At 37.2% G+C, this 27,042-nt stretch overlaps 1 protein-coding gene across 4 annotated transcripts in view; it reads left to right on the forward strand.

Annotated features, from left to right (window-relative positions):
• RASA2 (RAS p21 protein activator 2) overlaps window positions 1–27,042 on the forward strand; it is a 121,656-nt gene that overhangs the window by 47,189 nt on the left and 47,425 nt on the right. For all 4 annotated transcript variants that reach the window (XM_079794677.1, XM_079794678.1, XM_079794679.1 and 1 more), the window contains exons 4-5: window positions 440–534; window positions 10,956–11,032. In XM_079794677.1, the coding sequence (XP_079650803.1) occupies window positions 440–534; window positions 10,956–11,032 (172 nt within the window). The remainder of the gene's footprint in view (window positions 1–439; window positions 535–10,955; window positions 11,033–27,042) is intronic.

Raw genomic sequence — 27,042 nt, forward strand, 5'->3', positions numbered from 1 at the left:
TATGATGTTTTTCTTTTTCTCTTAGTTTGGGCTTATAAACTCTTATTAAATGTAAATATAAAACATATGGTTTATTCATAGCATTAAAGAATTGAAAGGATTAGTTTGTACTATCATTGTATATTGCTTTTTGCAGTGATTGTATTTTGGGTGAAAACATGAGTGTAATAAGTACTAAAAAATGCAATTGCATGTACTAGTAAATACCACTGAGTTTTTTCTAATCCCCTAATTCAAAATGACCTAGAGACGGGCCTGCCAAGGGGCAAGGAAAAATTAGCACTTTCAATCATTAAAATATAGAAAAATACTTTATAAAAATGTATTTTTAATATTAATAGGTATGAATTATTTTAATTTTTTTTCTGAAAAGTATTAAATATAACAGTGCTAAGAATTACACAAAATGTTTCCTCATGGTTTTACTTATTTCCTATAGGAAAAGTAGCCATCAAAAAAGAAGACTTGTGTAACCACAGTGGTAAAGAAACTTGGTTTTCACTGCAGCCTATTGACTCCAATTCAGAGGTTCAGGTAAATATTAAGACTTAAGTGGTATAAGAGATTATTACACAAAGAAAATGAATGAAAAACAAATTATACTAGTTCATATACATGGAGCTTATTATACCTTATTTTAAATTCTGGCACCAAATATTATAGACCTTTGGGTAATATATAGTTAGAAGGAAATTCTTTACCACATGAATTCAAGAATAATACATATGCGTGTGCATATATGAGTTTGAGAAGGTTATATTAGGGGGACATTTCCCCCCTTCCTTAGTTCTTTTGTTTCAGTCACATTAACAAATTATTAAAGCTTTTTCAGATGGGGAAAAATTTTAAAGGAAGAACATGTTTTATTGACTCTGACTTTGAGGAGAATCCCTAGATGTCTGTGATTTCATCTGTTCTGACCTGGATGCTTTACTTTATTCTCTAGTTAACTAGGCTTAGGAAAATGCTATTAATTCAAACCGTGCTTGAGCTCACCATACAGTACCTTTATTCTCACACCCATCCTTCCTATTTTTCACCTTTTATTTTTTAATTTGAAAGGGCATCATTACTCTTTTTAAAGCTCTTCTTTCCTCTTGCCAAAGTAAGAGGTCTTACAGATTCTGTATGAGTAAAGATGGATATTTAGCCATGTATCTTTTCTTTTTTTAAAAAAATCCTCACACAAGGATATGTTTCTATTGATTTGAGAGAGAGAGAGAAAGGGAAAGGGAGCGAGAGAGAGAAACATCAATGTGAGAGAGAAACATTGATCAGTTGTCTCCTGTACACACCCCAACCGGGGATCGAACCTCAGCCTTTCATTGTATGGGATAGCGCTCCAACCAACTGAACCATTCTGGCCAGGGTAGGCCATGTATCTTAACTTTCTATTTGGTTCTGAAAAATCTGAGTTTCTCTTAGAAATTGTTATTTCTAGATAAAAGGAATCCATTTTTTATAACCTTACTTATTTGTAAAATATGGTAAGGATTGTGAAACCATTTCCCGAAGGCATAATTGCAAGCAGAATTCTTCCTCTCAAGAAGAAGCTATTATTTGCTACTGTGACTCAAACAGAAGTTTAAGACAAGAAAAAAGTGCTGCGCACACATTCACAGATACTTGCAAATAAAGTGTCTGTGTCTTTATTTCCTCATAACCTCTCAAGCATTCTCTTTGGTTAAATTCTCAAAAAATTAAGTATTGGTATACTAAAACCCCTTCTCAAGTACAAAATATAATTAAAACTTTTCCTGTTTTATCCACTGTACCACATTTTAATGTTCTTTTTCCCCTCTTGACAATAACTGTTATTCATATACTAATTATACAGTATGGTAAATGATCCAAGTGAGAGGCAAAGTGATGAAGTGGAAAGGGTTTTAAACTAGAAGTCAGAAAATTTAGGTCCTAATTGTCATATGTTGTTACTTTACTGACCTTGAATTTTATTTTTATAAAATGGAAATAAAAGCTAACATGTTGACTCATCTAATGTAAGAATTAAGTGAAATACCTTTAAGAATATTTTGAAAGCTATTACATACTATCCAAATATAAAGTATCTGTTTACCAGCAGTTGATCCAGTGGCCATTTCCCTATATACACCTCTATGAAAAGGCAGATATGAAAGTTTTAAATTAAAGTACCAGTTTTTAAAAATAGTTTTAACAAAAAGCAAGATAATAGGCTTTGAGAATTTGATCTAAAATGAACTTTGAGTTATTTTAAGATTCAGTTTTTAAAAATCCATTCTTATGACCAATGTAAATTTGCTAAAGATTTAAGAGCTCTAGGTCTCAAAAAGTAGAAATGTCAGCAATTTTTATTTGCTATGAGTTATTTTCATGAACATGAGTTATAATCTTTACAGCTCTTTATTCTTAAATGAAACTTACTTAGGAGCTCACTATTTAAAATAAATTTGGAAAGAAGAAGACTTTAGGGGGTGGGAAGAATGTATAACACTTTTAAAGTTAATATGGCACCATTGGGAATATTGTTATTTGACCCCAAAACTGATCTAGGAATAGTTAATTAACTTTATGAGTCTAGAAAACATAGAAAAGCAGTCTGTGATTCATACAGATTCTACTTGTTAGTAAATTTTTTAATTTGCATAAATTTTATAAAAGTATGGAAATGAGAGCTATTGATGGAGCCATAGGAAAAAGTTATAAGACAGATTGAATTCAGCAAGAATTCCATCTAATAATTATTATTGCTAATTATGTCAGTCTATACCAACCAAGTACTTAATATACATTATCTCATTTAATCTTCAGAATGGGATTATGAGGTATAGGTAGCATTACCTCCATTTTACAAATAAAGAAATGGATTCTTAAAGGTAGAATGATGTCTCCAAAGTCACAGCACTATTAAGTGATGGAGCCATGATTATAATGGAGATCTTGTGTGATTCTAAAACTCTAACCACAGTGCTTTACTGCCTTTTACTGTTCTGTAAACAGTAGGAGGATCCCTTAGGGAACATCTGAGTATAAGGAACACAAGCCTACTCAAAAAGATCAAAGAAAAAGGAAGGGACATTAGAAAGTTCATAGGGAACTTCTTAGAGTATAATTACAGGAACTTCAGATTGGCCAGTAAGAGCTAGAAAATTGTTAGACATTTACGGAGGAGCTGTATCTTAAGTGGAGGTCAGGTTCTTACAATAATAGACTAGATACAGTTCAAATAGTCATTTTTTAAATACTTTAATTTCTCATAAAATATTGGATAGTTGGTTTGTTTTTGGTTGACCACTACGTAAGACAACTGGCTTGCATTTGGGGCCATGGTATAGGTAAAAATATATATTGTATCTGTAAACTTCCACTCAGTGAGCAGCAGATACTGCAGGAGGCACATGGAAACTGATTCTCACTGATTCATTGCTCCCTACTCTTATGCTCACTGTGCTCATTGAGTGTAAGTGCTCACTGTTTAAATAGTGTTTGTTTTCTTTTCCTTTTCATTTTGTAAAGTGAGTAGTTAATTTTTTTCTCTCATTTTATTAACTACTCACTTTGCAAAATGAAAGGGAAAGGAAAAACTATGTGATAAGATTCTGTTGTATTCTTTCAAAATTTTTATTGATTGATTGACTTTAGAGAGAGAGGAAGGGAGAGAGAGAAAAACATTGATTTGTTGTTCCACTTATTTATGTATTCATTGGTTGAATCTTACATGTGCCCTGACCCGGGATTGAGCCCGCAGCCTTGACATACCGAATGACACTTCAACCAACTGAGTTACTTGGCCAAGGTTATATTCTTTTTGTATGTCTAATGAGACTACATGTCTCTCCCTAGGCTTCTCTTCATAAATGCATTCTTAATTTCTTGTTAACAGCTTTATAAAAAAAAAAAAAAAGGCCACATGAGCCTGCATGACCATAAAGCCCCCTCACTCTCTAAGATCTGACTCATTTCTCTGCCACAATTTAGAGAGAGAATCTGGCCACACTTGGGTCAGATATCCACCGTAGTCTGATTTGATATGACTATAGGTAAAGTCACTATAGAAAAGTCTGTTTTGGGGGCTTGGGGTAGGCATGTTCCCCAAGAAAGGGTTTTGGGATTGGTATCTCTACTTCAGAGGTTAAGATGTTTGATTTCCTAGTTCTACCACTAATAGTCATTTGTACCCCAAATAGTTGCTAACCTACAATTAGTTGTCTGAGGATTTTCACCTGTGAAATGAGAACGTCAGTATATAGAATTCCCCAGGATTCCCTTCAGTTTCAGTAACAAGAGAAAATGTAATTTAGCCCTGAAATGAAAAGATCCCAGTAGTAGTAAGGTGGGTTTTATACCAAAACAGTTGAAAAATTGCTAAGAACTCTAACCTCTTACCTGGACTTGTTTCCCAGATGCTTTATTATTGCTTTTAATAATGTTAATTATTTTAACTCTAAAATCACTCTAATCTGCCTTCAGACCCCACAGTGGGTCAGAGACAGAGCACAACAGCTCTCACCAGTATTGCCCATGACATGTGTCACTGAGTCTAATGGACTTGGTCCTTCTCGTACATGACTTTTCAGCAGCTTTTTGATATTGTTGGCTACTTTCTCCTTTTTGAAGCATTCTCTTCTTTAGTTTCTGGTCATCCTCCTACTTCACTTGGAATTATTTGTCCACTAGAGGCCCGGTGCACGGATTTGTGCACCGGTGGGGTCCCTTAGCCTGGCCTGTGGGGATCGGGCTGAAATGGGCTCTCCGACATCCCCTGAGGGGTCCCGGATTGCAAGAGGGCAGTTCTCGAGTGATGCACCCAGGGATCAGGCTCCCTCCTCTCTGGTTCCTGGTGCGCCACCCGAGAACTGCAGCTGCCAAGTCACCGCAGCTCGGCAGCTTCTGTGTTGAGCGTTTGTCCCCTAGTGGTCAGTGCGCATCATAGCTACCGGTCAGCCAGTCGGCCGGTCGCTTAGACTTTTATATATATAGATATTCTTTGCTGTATAAGTGAAGTTAAATTGGATTGAGTTGGTGCCTCTTCCTATAAATCCTCTTTTGGCTTCAGTGATCTGTAGCCATGCTGTTAGCTATTTGGTCCTGGAACTCATAACAAACTAAATATTTCTTTATTTATTTCTTAGGTGCTATGATAAAGAGCATGCCTTTGCATAAGACTGATTAAAGCAACTATCTCATATGTAGAAGTTGGTACTCTCATTAATTAAGGGTGGTTGTCTCACACAACTTGTACAAGCAGTAAATCCAGATATACTGTCAATCACATCCTTTTGATGTAATTGCTTAGTTAATAAGTCTTTACCAACAAGCTTATCTTGAATTTCTGGGTCATGCCATAAGTTATTGTTTTTGTAGTTTTTCTTTTGGCTCTGTCCTCCCTCTTTAAACAAGCATTTAAAAAAGAAATGCATTGATTATAACTAATAAAATAAATCGGGATTTTTTTATATGCCCATTAAGACAAATTGAATGTTGCAGGTTGATTTAAAAAAATTTAGCCCTGGCCAGATGGCTCAGTTGATTGGAGTGTCGTCCCATGCACTAAACTGTTCTGGGTTCCATTCCCAGCCAGGGCACATATCTAGGTTGCGGGTTCGATCCTTAGTCTGGAAGCGTACAGGAAGTAGCCAATCAATGTTTCTCTCTCTCCCCCTGTCTTCCTTCCTCTCTAAAATCAATAAAAGCATATTGTCCTGGCCAGTGTGTTCAGTGGTTAAAGCGTTAGCCTGGGCAACAAAGGGTCTCAGGTTTGATTCCCAGTCAAGGGCACATACCTGGGTTATGGGTTCACTCCCTACCCCTGGTCAGGGTGTGTGGGGGAGGCAACCAACTAATGTGTCTCTCAGGTGGATGTTTCTCTCTCCCTTTGTCCATCCCTTCCTTCCACTCTCTCTGAAAAAGCAATGGAAAAATACATCTTCAGGTGAGGATTAACAAAACAGAACAAAACAAAATAATAATAATAATTAAAACATATTCTTGGGCAAGGATTAATTAACTTAAAAACTAAGAAATTTAAATTTGTAAACATGAAATAGCAAAGGAATTAACCTTCTAGATCATAATAAATACTTCTTTAAGGAGAAAAAGAAATCTATACATAAATAAGAGGTAGTAAATAAAACCTTTATTTTGCATCTGACAGGTAGTTGTATCCAAAATGGTTTACAGATTTAATTACTGTATATGAAAACATCTGTCAGAATTCTAGAAGTTGAGATATTTTTCCCTCATATGTTAAAAAAACTTTACCAGTTGAAATATACTGAGTTCTTTTATGTAGAATATTGATAAAATTTAATATTTTGTGATAAAAACTAAAAAAGTGTTTAGACTCAAGAGATTTTAAGAGCATGCATTATATTTTGCTCAAATATCTATATTCATCTGAGTTTCCTAAACGGTATGCAGAAATTCACATATCTTCTATAGCGTACCAAGAATAACAATATAAAATTAACATAACAGATTTTTCTGTGTGAAATTTTTGTAAAACTAATTGAAATAAAGTTAACATATAAAATATGAAACTTTCAGACAGTACCAGAATAATACAAGTTCCTAAATATGCTAATACAGATTAAAGTGATACAGTTGCATATATCAACCTAACATACTCAATGCTATGGAATAAAGAATAATACCTTCCAATTTTTAATTAAAAGTAGAGAATATAGTGCCAGGTATCTGATCATTCCAGTGTTTTCTGACATATATAAAAGGTATATTATTGTGTTATTGAATCTCCCTTACATATTGGATAAAAAAAGTAGTTGTGGAGCAAATCACATTGCATGTTTCTGATCAAACATAATCCTTGTCAGTCTTATAGTTTCCTCTTTGTAGGCAATGGCTCTGTTTTTCTAGTTGCTTTTAAGATTTTCTCTTTATCTTATGGTTTCATCAGTTTTTACTGTGCTCTGTCTACTTGTGGTTTTCTTTATATTTATCTTACTTGGGTGTTCCTGGGGGCACTTTAATCTTTGCCTTAATGTCATTCTTCAGTTTTGGAAAATTCCAGGCAATTATCTCTTCATCTATTTGGGTTTTTTCTTTCCTATTCTTTCTCCTCTCTTCTGGGACTACAATTACATGAATAATAGACCATTTCTGCGCATGCTCTCTCTCTCTCTCTCTCTCTTTCTCTCTCTCTCTGTCTCTGCTTCATTTGTGGATGACTACTGACTAATCTATCTCCTATTTTACTAATCCTTTTTTTAGCTGTGGATAATTTGCTGTTAAATACATTCTCATTTTGATTATTTTATTGCTTAATTCTACATTTTTCATTTGATGCATTTAATAGTTTCCACTTATTTGCTAGATTTTTTTTTATAAATCTTAAACATTTTTTTCCTGTCATTTTTTTAAAATTGAATTTTTGGGGGTGACATTGGATTATTATAAATTAAACAGCTATTTTAACCTCTCAGTTATTCCAACATCTGCATCTTCTGTAAATCTACTTCCTTTTGTCAGTTTTTTGTTTGTTTTTTTGGTGTTTGCCTTGTATTCTGGCATGCTCAGTAATTTTTGATGGAATGCTAGACATTGAAATATGAAATACTTTAGAGATAATTTGAAGCTCTGGATTTTTTTTTTCTTCCTCTAGAGATTTACTTTTGCTTTTGGCATGTGGGTAGATTAGAGGTAGTTTATCTTAATCCAGTTAGGGCTTTGGCTGATTCTATGCTAGGTTTCAGTCTGTAAGGGCTGGTCTGTTCATTCTTACTCCTCAGACATAGTCCCTCAGAGATTCTAATAGAAAGCCTAGGTGTTTGCTATCTCCAATTTTTTTAAAAATAATTTTTATTGATTTCAGAGAGGAAGGAAGAGGGAGAGAGAGAAACATCAGTAATGAGAGAGAACCATCGATTGGCTGCCTTCTGCATGCCCCACACCGGGGACTGATCCCGCAACCCAGGCATATGCCCCTGACTGGAATCGAACCCAGAACCCTTCAGTCTGCAGGCCAACGCTCTATCCAGTGAGCTAAACCAGCCAGAGCACTATCTCCAATTTTTATCTGCCCAGTACCATGAGGCTGTGGAATGCTTTGATTAAGCGTGGCATCTCTGTCCACTGGGAAGTTAGGAAGTCCCATTCAACAAGCTTCTTCAGATACCCCACCAGCAGCTTCTGATTTTTGTGTGTGTGTTTGGGCAGGGGGAGAGGAGGGTTTGGTTAATTCTCACCAGAGGATATTTTTTGTCCATTGATTTTTAGAGAAAGTGGAAGAGAGGGAGAGAGAGAGATCGAGAGAGAGACATTGATGTGAGACTGACACATAGATTGGTTGACTCCCTCCATACATGCTCCGACCTGGGCCGGGGATCAAACCTGCAACCCAGGTACGTGACCTTGACTGAAAATTGAACCTCAACCCTTCAGTGGGCAGGCTTGATGCTTTAACCAGTTAATAGCACTGGCCAGGGTAGCAGCTTCTGTTTTACATCTCATTGGCCAGAACTGTATCATAATGGCTATCATTAGCCATTATCCCTGGCTTCAAAAGAGACTAGAAAAAATTTTGCTGAACTCATAACTGCCCTCTCAAAAAACAACTTGTTTTGCTACAATCCAGATATACAAAATGATGACAGATGTAAGTAAAAGTGAACTTTTGTGTGACTATTAAAGAATACCAAATTTTCTAAAATGTTCAAAGATTTAGGTTTCTGACACTGAAAAGTAGCTTCACATATTTTTTAAAACATTTTTTTCCTTTTTCTTTACTGAACAAAAGCAATACACATTGGTAGTAGAAACTTAAAAAATCTAAATGAGCAAAAAGAAAAAATCTGAAATCCTACCAACAAAATTTAACTTCTGTCAATGTTTTAGTAGATGGAGTTGTAGTAATTTTATAGTGATATATGCACAAGTGTATTTTATTTTTACAAATTAACATTATATACCCTATTTTGTAACTTGTTTCTTTTATTAAGTATCATGTACATATTTCCATATTAAAGTATACATTGAGGTAGTATGTTACAGTTTAGAAATGATAGTTTCCTTAATTTAATTCATAATGCTTTTTAATTTTAGTGTTCCACACTAACAGTGTGTCTTGTGTCTCCTATTCTATACCAACTCTTTTCTTGACCAGGTTAACACACAATTATGTTATTGTTGGCTAATACCAAAGGAATGTTATGTTTAACAGCCAGTGGGAGTAATGAACATGTTAAGTAGGCTCTGACTCAATGGCAATGATTCCTGGTAGAATCCCTTTGAATATCTTATTTCTAGGCTCGACTTGATACAGTGCAATGATTTTTAGTTATTATTATACTTTTTCTCCACTCCACTTTAAAGGCTTTTTATTGGCTTAGAAATAGAGATTCTAGACGTTCCTTGGAGACAGTAGGGAGTGCCTTGTCAGCATACAGTTTCTACCATAAAATGCACATATGTTAAAATAGTAAAACTGCTTTGAGATGCAAATGTTGGTATAGTTGGCTAGGCTCACTAAGTGACACACACATGCTGACAGGACAGCAGACATGATTTAAAATTCTACTTGAGTAATATTACAGATTACTACAGATCATGGACCTCTTCAAGGTCATGCTTGAATAGCAGGGGTTGTGAATATTAAATGCAGAACTAACAAAAGATGTATTTTATTAATTACATATGACTTTATGAATATTTGTGCCTAGATTTTTAGTGGAAGATTTGCTTAATTTAATTCTAAATCCACCTAACTGCTAATTTTACTACCACTGGTGCCTTTCTGTAGAGCTTGGCTTTCTCATGCAGTTTTTGTGTTGAGACCCATCAATATTTATTGCTCATCACTAACTATCAATCTAACCCTGAGCTTTGTATTTAGTGAACCTCAGATCCACTCTTGTATAACAAATCCTCATAAAATAGTGAAGCTGATTCAGGTTAGATTTCTGTGAAAGAATATCTGAAAGGGTTTGTTTCAAAAAGGAACAGTGAGTAGATAATGAACTTTATTACCTCTAATGAAATTACTTATGTCATCAGCCCCTGAACATCACACCCCTGAAATCTCCACGTGGTACCATGGGAATCTGTCTTGTCAGCTGGGTGGAGATAATCCAGCACCAGATTCTTAACCAGTGCAGAATTGCTCATAAACCAGTTTAGAATTGCTCATCACAGTGGCAGAGTAGAAATACTAAGTTCTAGATTATATTGTTCCTAAACCTTAGTTTCTTTAGAAGTTGATAGTTTGCTTTAAATTTATACTACTGAATTTTTTAAAATCCATTTGTTAATGGCTGTTTATGAAAGTGCTCCATTGTTTTTAGTATCCCATTTTTCCATCAAGTGCTCTTGGCCATATATTGCTATCTTTTGTTTGTTGTTTCCCCAACTAGATTGTGAGCTTCTTATAAGTAGTAACTATGTGTTTTATACATCTATGCATACCTATCCACTCCCACAGTGCCTATTAAAATATAGTAGATATCCCATAAATCTATTATTTAAATATTGACAACATTACATTACTAGTTTTAACTTAGTTTTATTCTTTTAGAATTGTATTATTTCTCTGTCTTTAAATGATACTTCCTCTGCTCTTATTGATGGTTTGTCTTTTCTGGGAAAAGCATTCTACATTTTATAATTAGCTTTTATTTCAAAATTCCCTAAAACATAAGGGTTACCTGTCTTTGTAATCTATGATATTTGAGATACATAAATATTTGTTGAACTGGGCATAAAGTTCTTAGATTTGAAAACCTAAGCATTCAAATGTTGGATATAAGCATTTGACTGCTTCTTATCATTCAGATTTTGATCTACATTGTTGGGTATTAGTCATTTAACAGGTACTTAATGTGGGCAAAACCATGTGCTAGGGATCACTAATATTTAGTCAGTGCATAACTAAATATAATGAGTTTCATTTGACAAAATATGTACCTTTAATATTTTGTCAACAAAATAGGTTACTCAATTTGTAATATTTTTTGTCATTATAGGGTAAAGTTCACCTTGAATTAAAGCTGAATGAGCTGATAACAGAGAATGGAACTGTGTGCCAGCAGCTTGTTGTACAGTAAGCATATTTCTTTTACTTAAAATCAACTAGAAATAATTCTCCATTTTGTATTCTTCGAATCTTAAGCCAACTCGATATCCTATATAATAAAAGGGTAATATGCAAATTGACCCTAATGGCAGAACGACTGGGAACGACCGGGAATGATGTGGGGGAGGGCAAGGAGATTGGGCCTAAGCCTTTAGTCAGACATCCCCCAAGGGCTCCTGGGCTGCCAGAGGAATGTCTGACTGCCAGCTTAGGCCTGATCCCCTGGGGAGCGGCCTAAGCCAGCAGGTGGACATCCCCCAAGGGGTCCTGGACTGCAAGAAGATGCAGGCCGGGCTGAGGGACCCCCCCAAGTGCACGAATTTTCGTGCACCAGGCCTCTAGTTTTAAATACTTCAGAAACTTTTTTCAGAAATGAAACTATGCCATTTCTTTATTAAGTTGATTTTCTTATATCTAATCTCAGGTTATGATAAGCCATCAATTAATTTATCAATATTTATTATTGCACGTGAGTTAAATGATAGATATAGGCAACTGGGTGTTAGAGTATCACAGGTAAGTGTGTCTAACTACCTGGCAGGAGGGAAGTGGAAAGGCTTCCTAGTGGAGGGCCTCTAGGAACTCTGATACCACAGAGCAGAGCATTAGGGACCTTGGTACTAAAACTAAGTGCCTATCTTGAGATTACCAGTATTAATTTTCACCTACTTTGAATTCCTTTCCTCCTCTTTTGCCTTTGAGTCATTTTTTTTTATCACCCAGACTCTAACCTTCTAATTGTTCTGGAAATCTGCTCCAGCCCAACCCCCAACCTTTTCCCTCCCACTCAGATTCTTCCTTTTTGTTATTAACAAACTACACAACATCCCTGACTTCCTCTGAATGTTTTCTCTATCTTTGTCTTAACTGGTATCTGGCTATCCCCTGAGATACTGTTTCCTCTACCGCTTTCTCTATCAGAGGCTGTTTTTTTGTTTTTACCATACCCACATACTTTGGAGCCAGGAAGTAGGATAAATGTTACTCTCCTATTGCTGCTCCAGACTATAATTTGTTCTGTTAATTGTCAATACCCCAACTCCTTTGAAGCATCCTCTTTCCATATAAATATATATTTTTAACTAGAGGCCTGGTGCACAAAATTTGTGCATGGGTATGGTCTTTAGACCTGGCCGGTGATCGAAGCGCAAACATCTGGCATAGAAGGGCAGGTCCCAGCTGACCTCTGGGCCCTGGGCAGCACCTAGGCCCCTGGGCCCCCACGCACTCCCCTCTGCCTGAGTCATCAGGCCCCCGCCCAGCTCCCTCAGCTCCTGGGAACCGAGTGGTGGCCCCGCCCTCTGCCGCCACCACTGGTCACTGTCTGCGGGGCTATCGGGCCCCTGCTTGCACCTGCCTTGACCTGGCGCTGCCCGCTCACCTGCTCCACCATTCTGCCCCGGTCCTGCTCTCATAGGGGCCCATCAGGGCTGTCAGCACCTCACTGCCACCCACTGCCAGCGCTGTGTCGCTGATTCCCGCCATGTTCTACGCCACCCCCTGGTGTTCACACGTCATAGCGAGCGATCCAACTCTCAGTCGAACTCCCAGTCGAGGCGACAATTTGCATATTAGGCTTTTATTATATAGGATTATATAGGATATTAATATATTTTTACAAGTACATTAATTACTATATATCTTTTATTTAATTTTTTAGTTAATTTTTTCTGAACTCTTTCAAAAGAAGTTTACATATTTTATGACCTTTAAGTATATTAGTGTTTATTTCCTAAGAATAAAGATATTCTCTTAAAATAACTAGTTATCAACTCAGGAAATTTAATATTGTTAAAGTAAAAGTATAATCTGTAGTTATTATACTTAATACCTTAATCTATAGTTATTAAATTTCATTTTCATTAACTGTTCCAATAATGTCCTTTAGGATATTCTGTTTCTCTCCATGAAAGAATTTAGTCCAAGAGCATGTATTGCACTTAGTTGTTATGTCTCCTTAATTTCCTTAACCTATACTGGCTTTTAGCTTTTCTTTGTCATGCTATTAAGATTTTTGAAGCATACAGACCAGTTACTTTTCAATTTAGATTTATCTACTAAAAACAGTTGAAGATTTATTTGCAGGTTGTTCCACCTAGACTGACAGCATATAGTGAAGCATACTCCTATGCTCTGTTTGATTATGTTATACATTTGAAACACAATTAGTTGGTTTGGTTTGGTTTGTTTGCATTCAGTTTAATGTTGTTTCCCCCCATCCTTGTTGGTTTACTTTTATTTTTTGATTATGTAGAATATTATTAGCATGACTTCAAAAGTCAGAACTATACCAAAAAGCATTATTCAGAAATGTATTCAGTCCCTGCTCTCTATACCCTGATTTCTACTGCTATAATGTTGGTTTTTAATCCTTACCCAAGGATAAGGATTAATTTTTATTAATTTTTAGAGAGAAAGGAAGGGGGGGGAGAGAGAAAGAGAGAGAGAGAGAGAGAGAGAGAGAGAGAGAGAGAGAGAAACATTGATCATTGATGTGAGAGAAACATTGATCAGCTGCCTCTCGCATGAGCCCTGACTGGAGATTAAACCTGCAACAATTGGTGTACAGGATGACTCTCTAACCAACTGAGCCATCTGGCCAGCGCTCTGTCCCTATCGCCTTTTCCAAAATGTCATCCTATCTAATAAAAGAATAATATGCAAATTGACCGTCACTCCAACACACAAGATGGCTGCCCCATGTGGTCAAAGATGACTGCCCCCATGTGAACACAAAATGGCCGCCACAAGATGGCGAGCAGGGGAGGGCAGTTGAGAGGGACCAGGTCTGCAAGGGAGGGCAGTTGTGGGCCATCAGGCCAGCAGGGGAGGGCAGTTGGGATGGACCAGGCCTTTAAGGGAGGGCAGTTGGGGGCGATCAAGCCTGCAGGGAGGGCAGTTAGGGGTGACCAGGCCGGCAGAGAAGGGAAGTTGGGGGCGACCGGGCCTGCAGGGAAGGGCAGTTGGGGGGACCCAGGCCTGCAGGGGAGAGCAGGTGGGGGGGACCAGTTCTGCAGGGGAGGGCAGTTAGGGGTGACCAGGCCTGCAGGGGAGGGTAGTTAGGGGCAAACAGGTTGGCAGGGGAGCAGTTAGGCATCCATCAGGCTGGCAGGGGAGTGGTTAGGGGTGATCAGGCTGGCAGGCAGAAGCAGTTAGGGGCAATCAGGAAGGCAGGCAGGCGAGCAGTTGGGAGCCAGCAGTCCTGGATTGTGAGAGGGATCCCAAATTGGAGAGGGTGCAGGCTGGGCTGAGAGACACCCGCCCTCTGTGCACGAATTTCATGCACCGGGCCTCTAGTATTTATAGATTAATATACTTAACCCTTTGCACTCGCTTGCTTTTTTCTCGATTCCTTTATTCTAATGCTAACCGTGTCGAGTCACACTCGACATCCAAGTGCAAAAGGTTAATAGTCTTATGTGTCGGGCTTCTTTTACTTAGTTAGCATACTGCTTTTGAGATTCATCTACATGGTTGCATATATCAATAGTTACCCTCTTTTAGGTTTTATTTTCTTGTCATTAATTGTTAGATACTGTTTTCCTCATTTTACAGATGACAAAATGATGCACAGGTTGGTTAAATATGCCCAACTTTATACAGGGAGTGGTAGAGTCTGGATTTGAACTCCGGCAGTTTGGTTTTTAAAAAACACATTTTTCTTTTTAGATAATCATAGATTTATAGGGAATTGTAAATTACAGAGAGGTCCTGTGTACTCTGCTCTCAGTTTCCCTCAGTGGTTCCATCTTACATAATTATAATACAATATAGAAACCAGGAAATGGGCATTGTACACTCTGTGGTGTATTATATATCATTTCATCACATATATAGATCTGTGTAACCACCACCACAGTTGAGATATAGAACTATTCTATCACCATAAAGATCTCCCTCATATGATTCCTTTATAGTCAAACTAGAGGCCCGGTGCATGGATTCGTGCACTGGTGTGGGGCGTGGCCTGCAGGGATCGGCCCACTGTGGGAGCACCACTCATCCCGGTCAGCTGAGCGGTGTTCCCACTGTGGGAGCTCACTGACCACCAGCGGGCAGCTAATGCATTGAGTGTCTGCCCCCTGGTGGTCAGTGTGACTGGTCGACCAATCATTCTGGTCATTCTGCCGTTCGGTCGCTGGGCTTTTATGTATATAGATCTATTCCTTTCCCCATCACCATCCCTGACCTTTGATTACCAGAGTTTCTTGTGAATAGGATGTAATTGGGTTACTTTTTATATCTACTCTCCTAAGCTCTGTCTTTTATTTATGAGTTTACCATTTACTTTTAACCCTTTGCACTCGCTTGCTTTTTTCTCGATTTCTTTATTCTACTCGGGATTTAATGCTAACCGTGTCGAGTCATACTCGACATGCGAGTGCAAAAGGTTAATGGAATTATTGATATATTAGGCTTAAGCTGTCATCTTATTTTTGTTTTGTTTTCTGTTCCCTCTTTGTCTTCTTTTTCCTGTGGGTTACTTGAACATTTTTTAGAATTTCATTTTGATTTATCTATATCGTTTTTCAATCTATAGTGTATTGCTTTATATAGTTTTTTTAGTGGTTGCTTTAGGTATCACATTGTACCTTTTTTTAAATCCCTTTAACACCCACCATCCTACCTAATAAAAGAGTAATATGCAAATTAACCATCACTCCACTACACGCACAAGCCACGCCCACCAGCCAATCAGAGCGAGTATGCAAATAAACCCAACCAAGATGGCTACAGCCACAGAGAGCAGGAGGGAGGCTTGGGTTTTCCTGGTAACAAAGGAAGCCAAGCTTTCCACGTCCTGTTGCAGGCCTAAGCCTCCACTCAAGGCTACAAAGTTTCAATTATAGAAGGTAAATAAATCCAAACAGAAATGGCGGCAGCCACGGAGCTGGAAAGAGTAGGAGGCTAGGGTTGCCCCCTGCTTTCTGCACATCCTGGCCGGCCCAGGCCTCCGCTTAAGGCTACAAAGTTTCAATTATAGAAGATATACACAAACTCCAACAGAAACGGCTGCCCACCACGGAGCGAGCAGGAGGCTTGGCTCCACTCCAGGCTACAAAGTTTCAATTGTAGAAGGTAAATAAATTCCAGATACCAGGGCCTCAGCTTGGGTTGCCAGGGGGCGTGGCTGGCCTGCAAACCACCACAGGCCCCTCGCTCAGGCCGCCCCACACCCCAAGGGAACCCCCACCCTGATCCGGGACACCCTTCAGGGCAAACCAGCTGGCCCCCACCCATGCACCAGGCCTCTATCCTATCTAATAAAAGAGTAATATGCAGATTGACCATCACTCCAACACACAATATGGCTGCCCCCATGTGGACACAAGATGGCCACCACAAGATGGCCAGCAGGGGAGGGAAGTTGGGAGGCACCAGGCCTGCAAGGGAGGGCAGTTGGAGGTGATCAACCCTGCAGGGGAGGGCAGTTAGGGGTGACCAGGCCGGCAGAGGAGGGAAGTTGGGGGCAAACAGGCTGGCAGGGGAGCAGTTAGACATCAATCAGGCTGGCATTGGAGTGGTTAGGGGGTGATCAGGCTGGCAGGCAGAAGCGGTTAGGGGCAATCAGGAAGGCAGGCAGGCGAGCAGTTGGGAGCCAGCAGTCCTGGATTGTGAGAGGGATGTCCCAGATTGGAGAGGATATAGGCTGGGCTGAGGGACACACACACCCCCACCCCGCCCCCATGCACGAATTTCGTGCACCAGGCCTCTAGTTTGTAATATAATTGTCTTAAATGTTTCCTATAGGTACCTTCAGAACCACATCAAACTGTTATAATTTTTGTTTCAACCATTTAAAGTTAACAACATTTTTAAAAGTTAGAAAATTGTATTTACCCATATTTTTGCTCTTTCTGTATTCTTTTTCCTTCCTGTTGTTTCAAGATTCCTCCTTTTGTCACTATCTGTATGTTTAGAGAATTTCCTCTTTTTCTTTAGGGTAAGTCTATCTATTGGTGATCCATTCTCTTAATTTTTCTTCATCTAAGGCTATCTTACACAGCTTCCTGAGGCTCTGCTCTTCTCCCTCGCCCTCAACTCTATTTTCCCTCTGTTTTTCATTTTGGGTCATTTCTATTGTTCTGTCTTTAAGCTCACTTATTCCTTCCTCTGTCCTCTTCATTCTGATGTTGAGCCCATTTATTGAGTTTTTAATTTTAGTTATTATATTTTTAAGTTCTAAAATTTCCATTTTGTTCTCTATATCTTTTATTTCTTTGGTGAGAATTTCTCTTTTTTGCTAAAACTATTAATTTTTTCATTTATTTCAAACATATTCAGAATTTCTCAATGAATCATTTTTATGATGGCTGCTTTTACATTCTTGCCAAATAATTTCAACATCTATATGTTATCTCAGTGTTGACATCTGCTGACTGTCTTTTCTCATTGAAGTTGAAGATTGTCCGGTTTTTTTGGTATGATAAGTGGTTTTCGGTTCTATCCTGGACATTTTGGGTATTATGTTATGAGACTCTGGATCTCATTTAAATGTTCTATTTTAGCCAAATTCCTCTGACATTCTTCTGGTGGAGGAAGAGGAGTACTGTCAGGTAGAGGTAGAAGTCCAGGTTTCTGACTTAACATCTGTTGATACCCCTTGAGAAATGTTCCTTGTTATTGCAGATTGGAGTGACAGTAGTGCCCCTTATCAGTGGTTTCACTTTCTGTGGTTTCACTTACCCACAACCAATCACAGTCCAAAAATATTAAAAAGAAAATTTCAGAAATAAACAATTATAATTTTAAATTGCACACAGATCTGAGTAGCATGGTGAAATTTCACACCGTCCTGCCCCATCCAGCTCAGGATATGAATCATACCTTTGTCCGATGTAGCCACACTGTACTACCTACCGTTAGTCACTTTGTAGCTGTCTCGGTTATCAGATTGACTGTCACAACATATCGCAGTGCTTATGTTCAAGTAACCCTTATTTGACTTAATAACCCCCAAAGCACAAGAGTAGTGATGCTGGCTGCTGGGAATCCGGATATGCCAGAGAGAAGCTGTAAAGCACCTCCTTTAAGTGAAAAGGTGAAAGTTCTCAATAAGAAAGAAAAAAATTATATGCTGAGGTTGCTAAGATCCACAGTAAGAATGAATCTTATGTGAAATTATAAGGAAGGAAAAAGAAATTCATGCTAATTTAACAAGAGAGAGACCACATTTATATAACTTTTATTAGAGTATTTGGTTATAATTATTTTATTTTATTAGTTATTGCTAATCTCTTACTATGCCTAATTTATAAATTAAACTTATAGGTATGTATGTATAACGAAAAACAGTATATATAGGGTTCAGTACTATCCATGGCTTCAGGCATCCACTGGGGGTCTTGGAACGTATCCCCCATGGATCAGAGTGACTACTGTTTAAAGAAAGCCCAGGGAACTCATTGCTGTATCTTTCCTTGGGTCCCAAGATTTCTATTTGGTTTGTCTTCTCTTCACCTTTAAGATTTTTCTTACGTTTTATATATAATGTCCATGGTTCTTAGTTATATTATTAGAAGGAATAGAGAGGCATGCATCTACTCCATCTTGTCATGGAACTGGAAACGAGTTTTGTTTTTTGTTAATCCTCACCTGAGGATATTTTTTTATTGCTTTTTAGAGAGATTGGAGAGGAGGAAGGGAAGGGGACGGCAGGGGAGCGGGGAGAGAGAAAGAAAAAGATGGATGTGAGAGAGAGACATCAATTGATTGCCTCCCATACATGCCCCTCAACAGGAGGGTTGGGATGGAACCTGCAACCCAGGTACCTGCCCTTGTTCGGGAATCGAACCTGCCACACTTCTGCGCAAGGGCTGATGCTCTAACCACTGAGCAACACCCGTGAGGACTGTTGGGGTTTTTTCTTTTTGTTTGTTTTTGTGTTTGGGGGTTCTTTTTGTTAATTTTTACTCGAGGATATTTTTTTCCATTAATTTTTAGAAAGAGGAGAGGGGGAGGGAAATAGAGAGAGAGAGAGAAATATTAATGTGAGAGACACACATCAATTGGTTGCCTCCCCCATGTGTCCTGATGGTGCCTGGAAATTAACCCCCAGGTACATGCCATGACCCAAATTGAACCTGCAGCCCTTTGGTGTGCGGGCCTATGCTTTCACCACTGAGCAACACCAGCCAGGGCCCAGTTTTGTTTTTTTGTGTGTTTATGAGTAGAATTCCATTATATGAAATTTGTTTATTCACTCACCAGTTTATGAATATTTGCATTGTTTTCACTTTGAGACTATTATAAAGAAAGCTGCTGTAAATGTTCACAAACTGGTTTTTATGTGGACATACACCTGTCTGTATTCTTTTCTCTTTTTTCTCCTCTTTTTCACTTAAGCCTCCATTGTCCATACTCACTGACTTGCAGCAACAGAATACCAGTAATAGCCTTATGGAATTCATTGTCGCTTTCTCAACTTGAGAGGTATTTTGAAGTTTGTGGTTTTCTATGTTTCAGTAATGTTGAAGGTATGGTTTTCTGTGTGCTCCTTGGTTTTGAGGGGTTATGTGTGGAAAGATTCATATCTTAGCAGTAGCTATTTTTCTCCAGACATAGAAGCTCCTCACTGTAGCATTTCTTATACGTCAGTAAGACCATTTTCCACTGGTCTTTACCACATTCTTCTTACCTGCTCTTATTTCACTTCCCTTTATGTCTTTTTTTTTTTTTAATCTGCCACTATAATTATTTTCTTGCAGGTTCCGTAAATCCTCTGCTCTTCTCTTCATCACTGTTATTTATCTAGAAAAATTTTAATATTAATTAAACTCTTCCTCTGCGTTCAATCTGCACCTGAATATTGCTGGAGAAAAGGCACACAGTTAGATTGATTGTACTTTAAATTCATGACCACAAACCTTACATGGGTACTTATAACTGCCCTGGAGTTTTATTGTGCTCCTCTAATGCACCAATGAGATTTTCCATCACTACAGACTCTATATTGGTCACATCTTCCTGAATATAAATCTGCAAACCTGTATTGGCACCCATATTTTTGTCCTTATGTGTAATAGTAGAGGAGGTGCCCCTTTTCTTATTGGGAGTGAATTTTTCCATCCGAGTTCTGGATTCCTTCTATTTCCTCCACTCAGAGACTTTCTTTGCTCCTTTAGATATCCCTTCTTCTTTTTCATCCACTTTCCCTCTCTTTTAGATTGTTCTCGTCATCATGTAAACATGTTCTAGGGTCTCCCATCCTAAAAGACATACCTTTCAAGACCTCGTCTCCACCACTCTCATTCCTATTTCTCTGTTCTCCTTCAAAGACAGATTTATCAAAGTATAGTCCTATATAATAAAAGCCTAATATGCAAATCGACTGAATTGTGGAACGACTAGTCGCTATGATGCGCACTGACCACCAGGGGGCAGACGCTCAATTCAGGAGCTGCCCCCAGCCTGCAGGCCCCAGGCCAGCCAAGGCGGGTGCCATCAGGGGCCCCACCAGTCACTCCACAGATCGGCCCTGATTGCCGGCCAGGCCTAGGGACCCTACCCGTGCACGAATTTTGTGCACTGGGCCTCTAGTTGTCTAATAAATGTAAGTGTGTGTACACACTAGCTCAGTTTACTGAGAAGGCTTAGAAACAGTGTCACCACAGTAGCAATGAGCATACTTAGCACCCATATTTTGGTTTCTAAATAGCATTCTCCAATCAATACTGTCTGGTAGATCTTTCTGTGGTGATGAAAATATTTTGTATCTTAACTGCCAGTACAGTAGCCACTAGCTATGTGTGTGACTATTAAAACTTGAAATATGGGTAGTGCTACTAAAAAACTACTAATTTTTTAATTTTGTCTAACTTTAATTAAATTTAAGTAACTACAAGTGGCTAATGTTACAGTATTAGCCAGAGCTGCACCAATAAAAAGAACTTGGACTTCTTTTTAGCAGTGGCTAATTTCAAGGCTTGGGCAGAGAAAATATAAGATGAGCCCAGAGCATCTGTGGAGTCAGAGTATGAAAGAGCTTAAAAAAATAAGGAGGGCATGTAGAAAGGACATTGAAGCCAACTTGAAAGAGCTCCAGATAACCAAATCTGAGATGATTTGAGCATCAACATGAAAAACTATGATGATGGTTTATTCTATAAAACCTGTAGAATAAAATAAATAAATATGAGTCAGTGCTGCTATAAATAAATAAATACCTGGAGGAGAAAGGACTGCTTTTCCTTATAATGGAATTCTAATTACTGATTGTTGGGCAAATGATAGAAATAGGTATCATCGTTGGCAAACACTATAATAATTAGTGCAGGGACAAATCTAGTTGCTAAAAAAGTGGGCATAAGTATGATGACAAATAGCATGTCTGCATAGTCTCAAAGAATATCCACACAAGATATCTGATAGATGCCACCTTAACTGAGTGATCGAAGTTAATATCATCTATAATGAGACACCCAGTACCTCCTTGTATGTCCACCTGCCTTTTTGGCACCTTCACTTTGATACCTCACAACATCGCAATTTAACACATTTAAAACTGAAGTACTGATTCTCATATCTATCCAGCTCCTCCCCACAGCCTTAGCAAATGGTATCACCATCCACCTAATTGCTCAAGGCATAATTCTGGGAGGCATTTAAAATCTCCTCACACATTGGATCCATTTCTTATTGATTCTATACAATATTTCATGAATTTTCTAATTTTTAATAATATCTACTGACATGTCCTTATTTCATACTACCAATCATTTCTTACTTTGACTATTTCAGTAGTTTCTAAGTTAGTCTTTCACTCTGCAATGCATTCTCTTTATAGCAACCCAGAGTAATCTTTTAAAACATAAATTAGATTATGTCATTCCCCTGCTCAAACAGGTAGTGATTTCCCATCGCATTTAGAATAAAGTGCAAGTCCCTTATCTTGGCCCGCAAGATCCAGCACGTTCTGACCCTGCCTGCCTCTTTGATTTCATCTTGCGGCATGCTTCGTCTAGTCCCTGTGCTTGCTGGCCTTCTCTCAATTCCTCAAATATGACATAGTCTTCCAGTTTAGAGTTCTGCAGAAATCTGTTCTTTTTACCTAGAATGCCCTTTGACCATTCTTTTTTTTTTAGCTGGTTCCTTCTCACCCTTCAGATTTCAGCTTAAATACCACTTATTCTAAAATAGGGCATTCTATTCTTTTTCCTTCATAACACTTACCACTATTTGTCATTACTATTTTTTTCTTTCTTGCTTATCATTCACTTCTTCAAGTGGACTCTAAGCTCCATGAAGTCAGGGAACATGCTTGTCTTGTTCACCTCATCACCCCATTGCCTGACACTTAATAGGCACTAAATAAATCTTTGAAACAACTAAATGAAGAAAGAAGGTAACATTTGTCTTGAAGGATGAATAGAAAATAGCTAGCCTAGAAAAAGTGAGATTTTTTTTCCCCAGAAGGAAAGAACAATAGAGGCAAAAGTATGGAGGCAAGAATCAGCATGATGAGTGTTTGTGTGTATACAATTAAAAGCAGTTTGATATTACTTAGTATATGTAGCTTGAGTCAAAGATTGATCTGAAGTTGGTGAAGTAGGCTAGAGCTAAATCTTGAGGCTCTTATGTACCATATGAACTTATGATGGAGGCTGAGGCCAGTAATTGGAAACCTTTCTGCTTTCCTAATGTAAGTATTTAGGGCTACAGTAGGCCCTCAGGTTACGTCGAAGATCCGTTCCTACGGCACAACTTAACGCGATTTTCGCCGTAAGTCAGAACCCACCTACATAAGCACCTACATCCCTCACTCACATGGAGCACATACACAGCAGCAATGAAGTGAAACAGTAAAAAAAAATTTAAAAGAAAGATAACAATTCCTGACCTTTACTTGTGGTAAATAAATAATAAAAAACATAAAGCACATATGTACATACGTCGAAATGATGGAACTTTTTTTTTATAAATAAATGGGAGATGGCAACATAACCACGAAATGACGTACATTGAGTCCAACGTAACCCGAGGACTGCCTGTATTCTTTTCTTCTAAGTACTACTTTAGCTACCTTTCACAAATTTAATATGAATTTTCATTTTAATTCATTTAAAAATACTTTATAATTTATTTTATTTTTCAACCTATGGATTATGTAGAGGTGAGTTACTTCATTTCCAAATATTTGAGGGTTTTTCAGATATCTTTTTGTTGTTGAATTCTAACTTAATTCTGCTGTTGTCAACATATTTTGTATCATGTGAATACTTTTAAATTTACCAAGACTTATTTTTTGCCCCTAAAGACTATTTTTTATAAATGTTAATTATATCAGGTCTGTTTCTCCCTGAAGTTCTATCAGTTTTTACTTCATTTGTTTTGTAGCTCTGATGTTAGGAGCTTAACATTTAGGATTGTTATGTCCCCTTGATAAGTTGAACTCTTCATCATTATAAAATGACCCTCTAACTCTTTGTTGGGAAATCTACTTTGTCTGATGTTAATATAGCCATTTTGACTGGCTATCTTTCTTCCTTTTTTAATGTTTCTAATTCAAATTCTAAATATAACTTTAATTTATATTTGTATCTCTTTCCTCTTAATAAAAATCTTAATTTCTAACAACATTAATTCTATATCTTATCTTGTGATACATAAAAAATAAATTTAAAGTAATATTGCCAATTACCACTGACAGGTAGGTTAGTTACTGAATCAAGTTTAAGAGATCTTCCTGTTATTTGTTCTAAGAATATATGTCACTAAGGATGTAGTCAAATACTGTGTTCTAGTCCCTTAAAATTAATTCTTTTCTTCGTTAGTGGTTTCTCAGGTTTTTATTTTTAAGGATTGCTTTGTAAGTTTAATTTTACTTTTGAAATGTTAAAGTTTTTATGTTTCCAAAGTCAGAACTTATATAAGGTATATTTGGGGAGGTATCACATCCATTCCCAACTCTGTAGCCTCCTTACTCCTATATTTAAAAGTTTTGGATTTTCTTTCCATTATTTTTGAAAATATAAGCAAATATACATACCTACATATATAAATAAAAATAAAAATATATTTACATTTCCCGCTCAATTCTTACACAAAGTGTAGTGTTCTGTAACTTCCTCTTTTTTGTTTAATAACATAACCTGAAAATCACTCCATGTCAGAGTAGAGAATATTTACCTTATTTTTTTTTTTTGACAACTGCAGATTCCAATATAAAGATTTACTATAGCTCATTCGATCAGAGCCCTACTGATGGACATTTGGGTTGTTATTACCCATATACATACTGAGCGTTCTTTTGATTAAGTATTAGCATAGTATGTATTTTTCCATTCTTTTACTTTTAACCTAATTTTTATATTTAAAGTGAGTTTCTTATAGGTAGCATATAATTTTCTCTTTTTGTTAATCTGAAAATCTCTGCTTTTTAATTGGCATGTTTAGACCATTTACACATCTTTTTAATATGTGTTTATTGCTCTGTCTTTGTGTCTACTAATCTTTTCTTCTGCCGTATCGAATTTTCTGTTATTCCCATTTAGTGTGTTTTTCTTGTGAGGCCTGTGTTTTTCATCTCTAGACTTACATTTTTAATTAAATTTTTACTATCGTGTCTATACCAAACATATGAAACGCAGTTATAATAACTGGTTTTTAATATCCTTATCTACTAGTTCTATCATCTATGTCATTTTTGGTCCTGTTACTATTGATTTGCTTTTCTTTTTCATTGTGGGTCATATTTTTTTTATTCTTTGTGTTTCTGCTTATTTTCTATTGGAACTATACATTGTGAAGTTGCTGGATATTATTGTATATATTCCCATGAATATACTTAAGGACTCCATTAAGTTACCTGGAAATAGTTTGATTCTTTTGTATTTTGCTTTTAAGCTTTATTAGATGTAACAAGAGTTGGCCTTTTGTCTAGGGCTTATATTCTCCCACTATTGAGGCAGAACCCATGAATTACCAGGTTTTCTGGGGCTGGTTAGACCTCCTTCTAGCCATTTGTGGGCTTCAGGAATTGTTCCCTTTGCTCTTTTCAAATGGTTCTTTCCCAAGCCTCAGATAGTTTCCTCATAAGTGTATGCTTATCAGCACTCAGCATTCTTGTACCTTTCTGGAGGTTTTTTTTCTCTGTGTGTGCAGTTTTCTTTCTTTCAGCACTCTGCCCTGGAAACTCAAGTCACTTTGGCCTTCCCCAACTGACAATTCTCCCTCTTCTTCCCAGGAAAACTGTATAACTGTAAGCTGGGACATTTGGAGGGCTCACCTTGTTTATTCCTTCCTCAGAAATGGCTATCCTGTGCTACTGATTTTGTCCTTTTTTTAATAAAGTTTTTTTCTGGTGGGAGGGTAAATCTATTCCCTGTTCTTTCATCTTGGCTATATGTAGAAGTTAACATTTGTCTTTTAGTTAAAAAAAAATAAAAATCCAAGGGCCCTAGCCGGTTTGGTTCAGTGGATAAAAGTGTCAGCCTGTGGACTGAGGGGTCCCAGGTTCGATCCCGGTCAGGGCCATGTACCTTGGTTGTGGGCACATCCCCAGTGGGGCGTGTGCAGGAGGCAGCTGATCGATGTTTCTAGCTCTCTATCCCTCTCCCTTCCTCTCTGTAAAAAATCAATAAAATATATTAAAATACATATATATACACGATATATATATATATATATATATATATATATATATATACACACACACACACACTCATATATATACATATATATCTCCAAGGAAAAGATTCAAATCACTCTATATTATAAACTAGTTTGGACTAAATGCCTTTCCCTTTGTAATTTCTAAAAATAAATGTATTAATATCCAATATTTATATGTGATGTATAAACAAGATATAATATAATATACTATGTAGTATACTACGGTGGTTATTTTCAACATTTTCTGCTCATCTATGGTTTATGATATGAAACTGCTTGGTTTACCAATTAGAAGAATAGTTGTATCCTATGTATTAGAAACATAGTATTTCATAATATATGTTACAAATAAAATAACCTATATTTATAATATTACTTGTTTTCACAAAACTCTTACATTTAAAAATTGAGTATTCTGATGATTTTTATAGACTTGTAAGTATCATTGTTTTGGGGTATTATTATAGAAGTCTTTGTATACTGCATTTTCCTCAGTTTTTTATACTTCATAAAATTATAGTAAATTTCTATAATTAAGATTTCTCATAATTAGTGTTTACATGAGACACATTTTGTATTACAAGGAGAGTAATACAATGTATTCAGTCACCGGGAAAAGGTAGAAGTATGCTAGACTTTAGACACAATTAAGAAAGTAGAAGTTGAGTCTTGGCCCACTTCTTACAAATTTTGTATTACCTTGTTAGCCTTATTTTGTTACTTTCTCACATAACCTTTTGGGCCTTCTTCTTTAAAATAGCATGATGGATGGTACTCTTTGATGCTCTTATCAAAGGCAGTTGTGAGAATTGGATGAGTTTTGTGAAAATGCATACCGTAGTGAACTGCAAATGCTATATAAAAATCAGGTATCATTCTGAGGTTTAGCCTGAGAAATGTAAGTTTCACACAGTATGTACAGTGGGAAAGTTTGACTGTACCTAAGCCTAACATTAATAACCAGAATCATTATCTTGGCCTGTGCTTTCTTTGGTTAGTTTCAGAAATTTTTAAAATTTGTTTTTGATACCCAATTTAATAGAAATGAGTCATATTATCATGTCTTTCTTTACTCGGCAGTACACCATTTGTACTTCACCACATATGTGATCTGTGGGTTGTGGAGAGAAATAAGGATGTTGCTCAGTAGCCCACATCTTTCAATGAAGAATACTTTTCAGCAGCACTGACGAGTTTCTCTGAGGCATTAGGAAATGCAGATAGATATTAAACTAAATTCATGAACTCAATAAAAATTTATGAGGAAATTTGAGGAGCAGGTCATTGAGTCAGATTCTGTGATCTCTGTAAATACCAACTGCTGTTACCCATGGAATGGATTAGATGCCTTCAGTTTTTATGGT

This window comes from Cnephaeus nilssonii (genome assembly GCF_951640355.1).
Source record: "Cnephaeus nilssonii genome assembly, chromosome: 17".
Lineage (NCBI taxonomy): Eukaryota > Metazoa > Chordata > Mammalia > Chiroptera > Vespertilionidae > Cnephaeus > Cnephaeus nilssonii.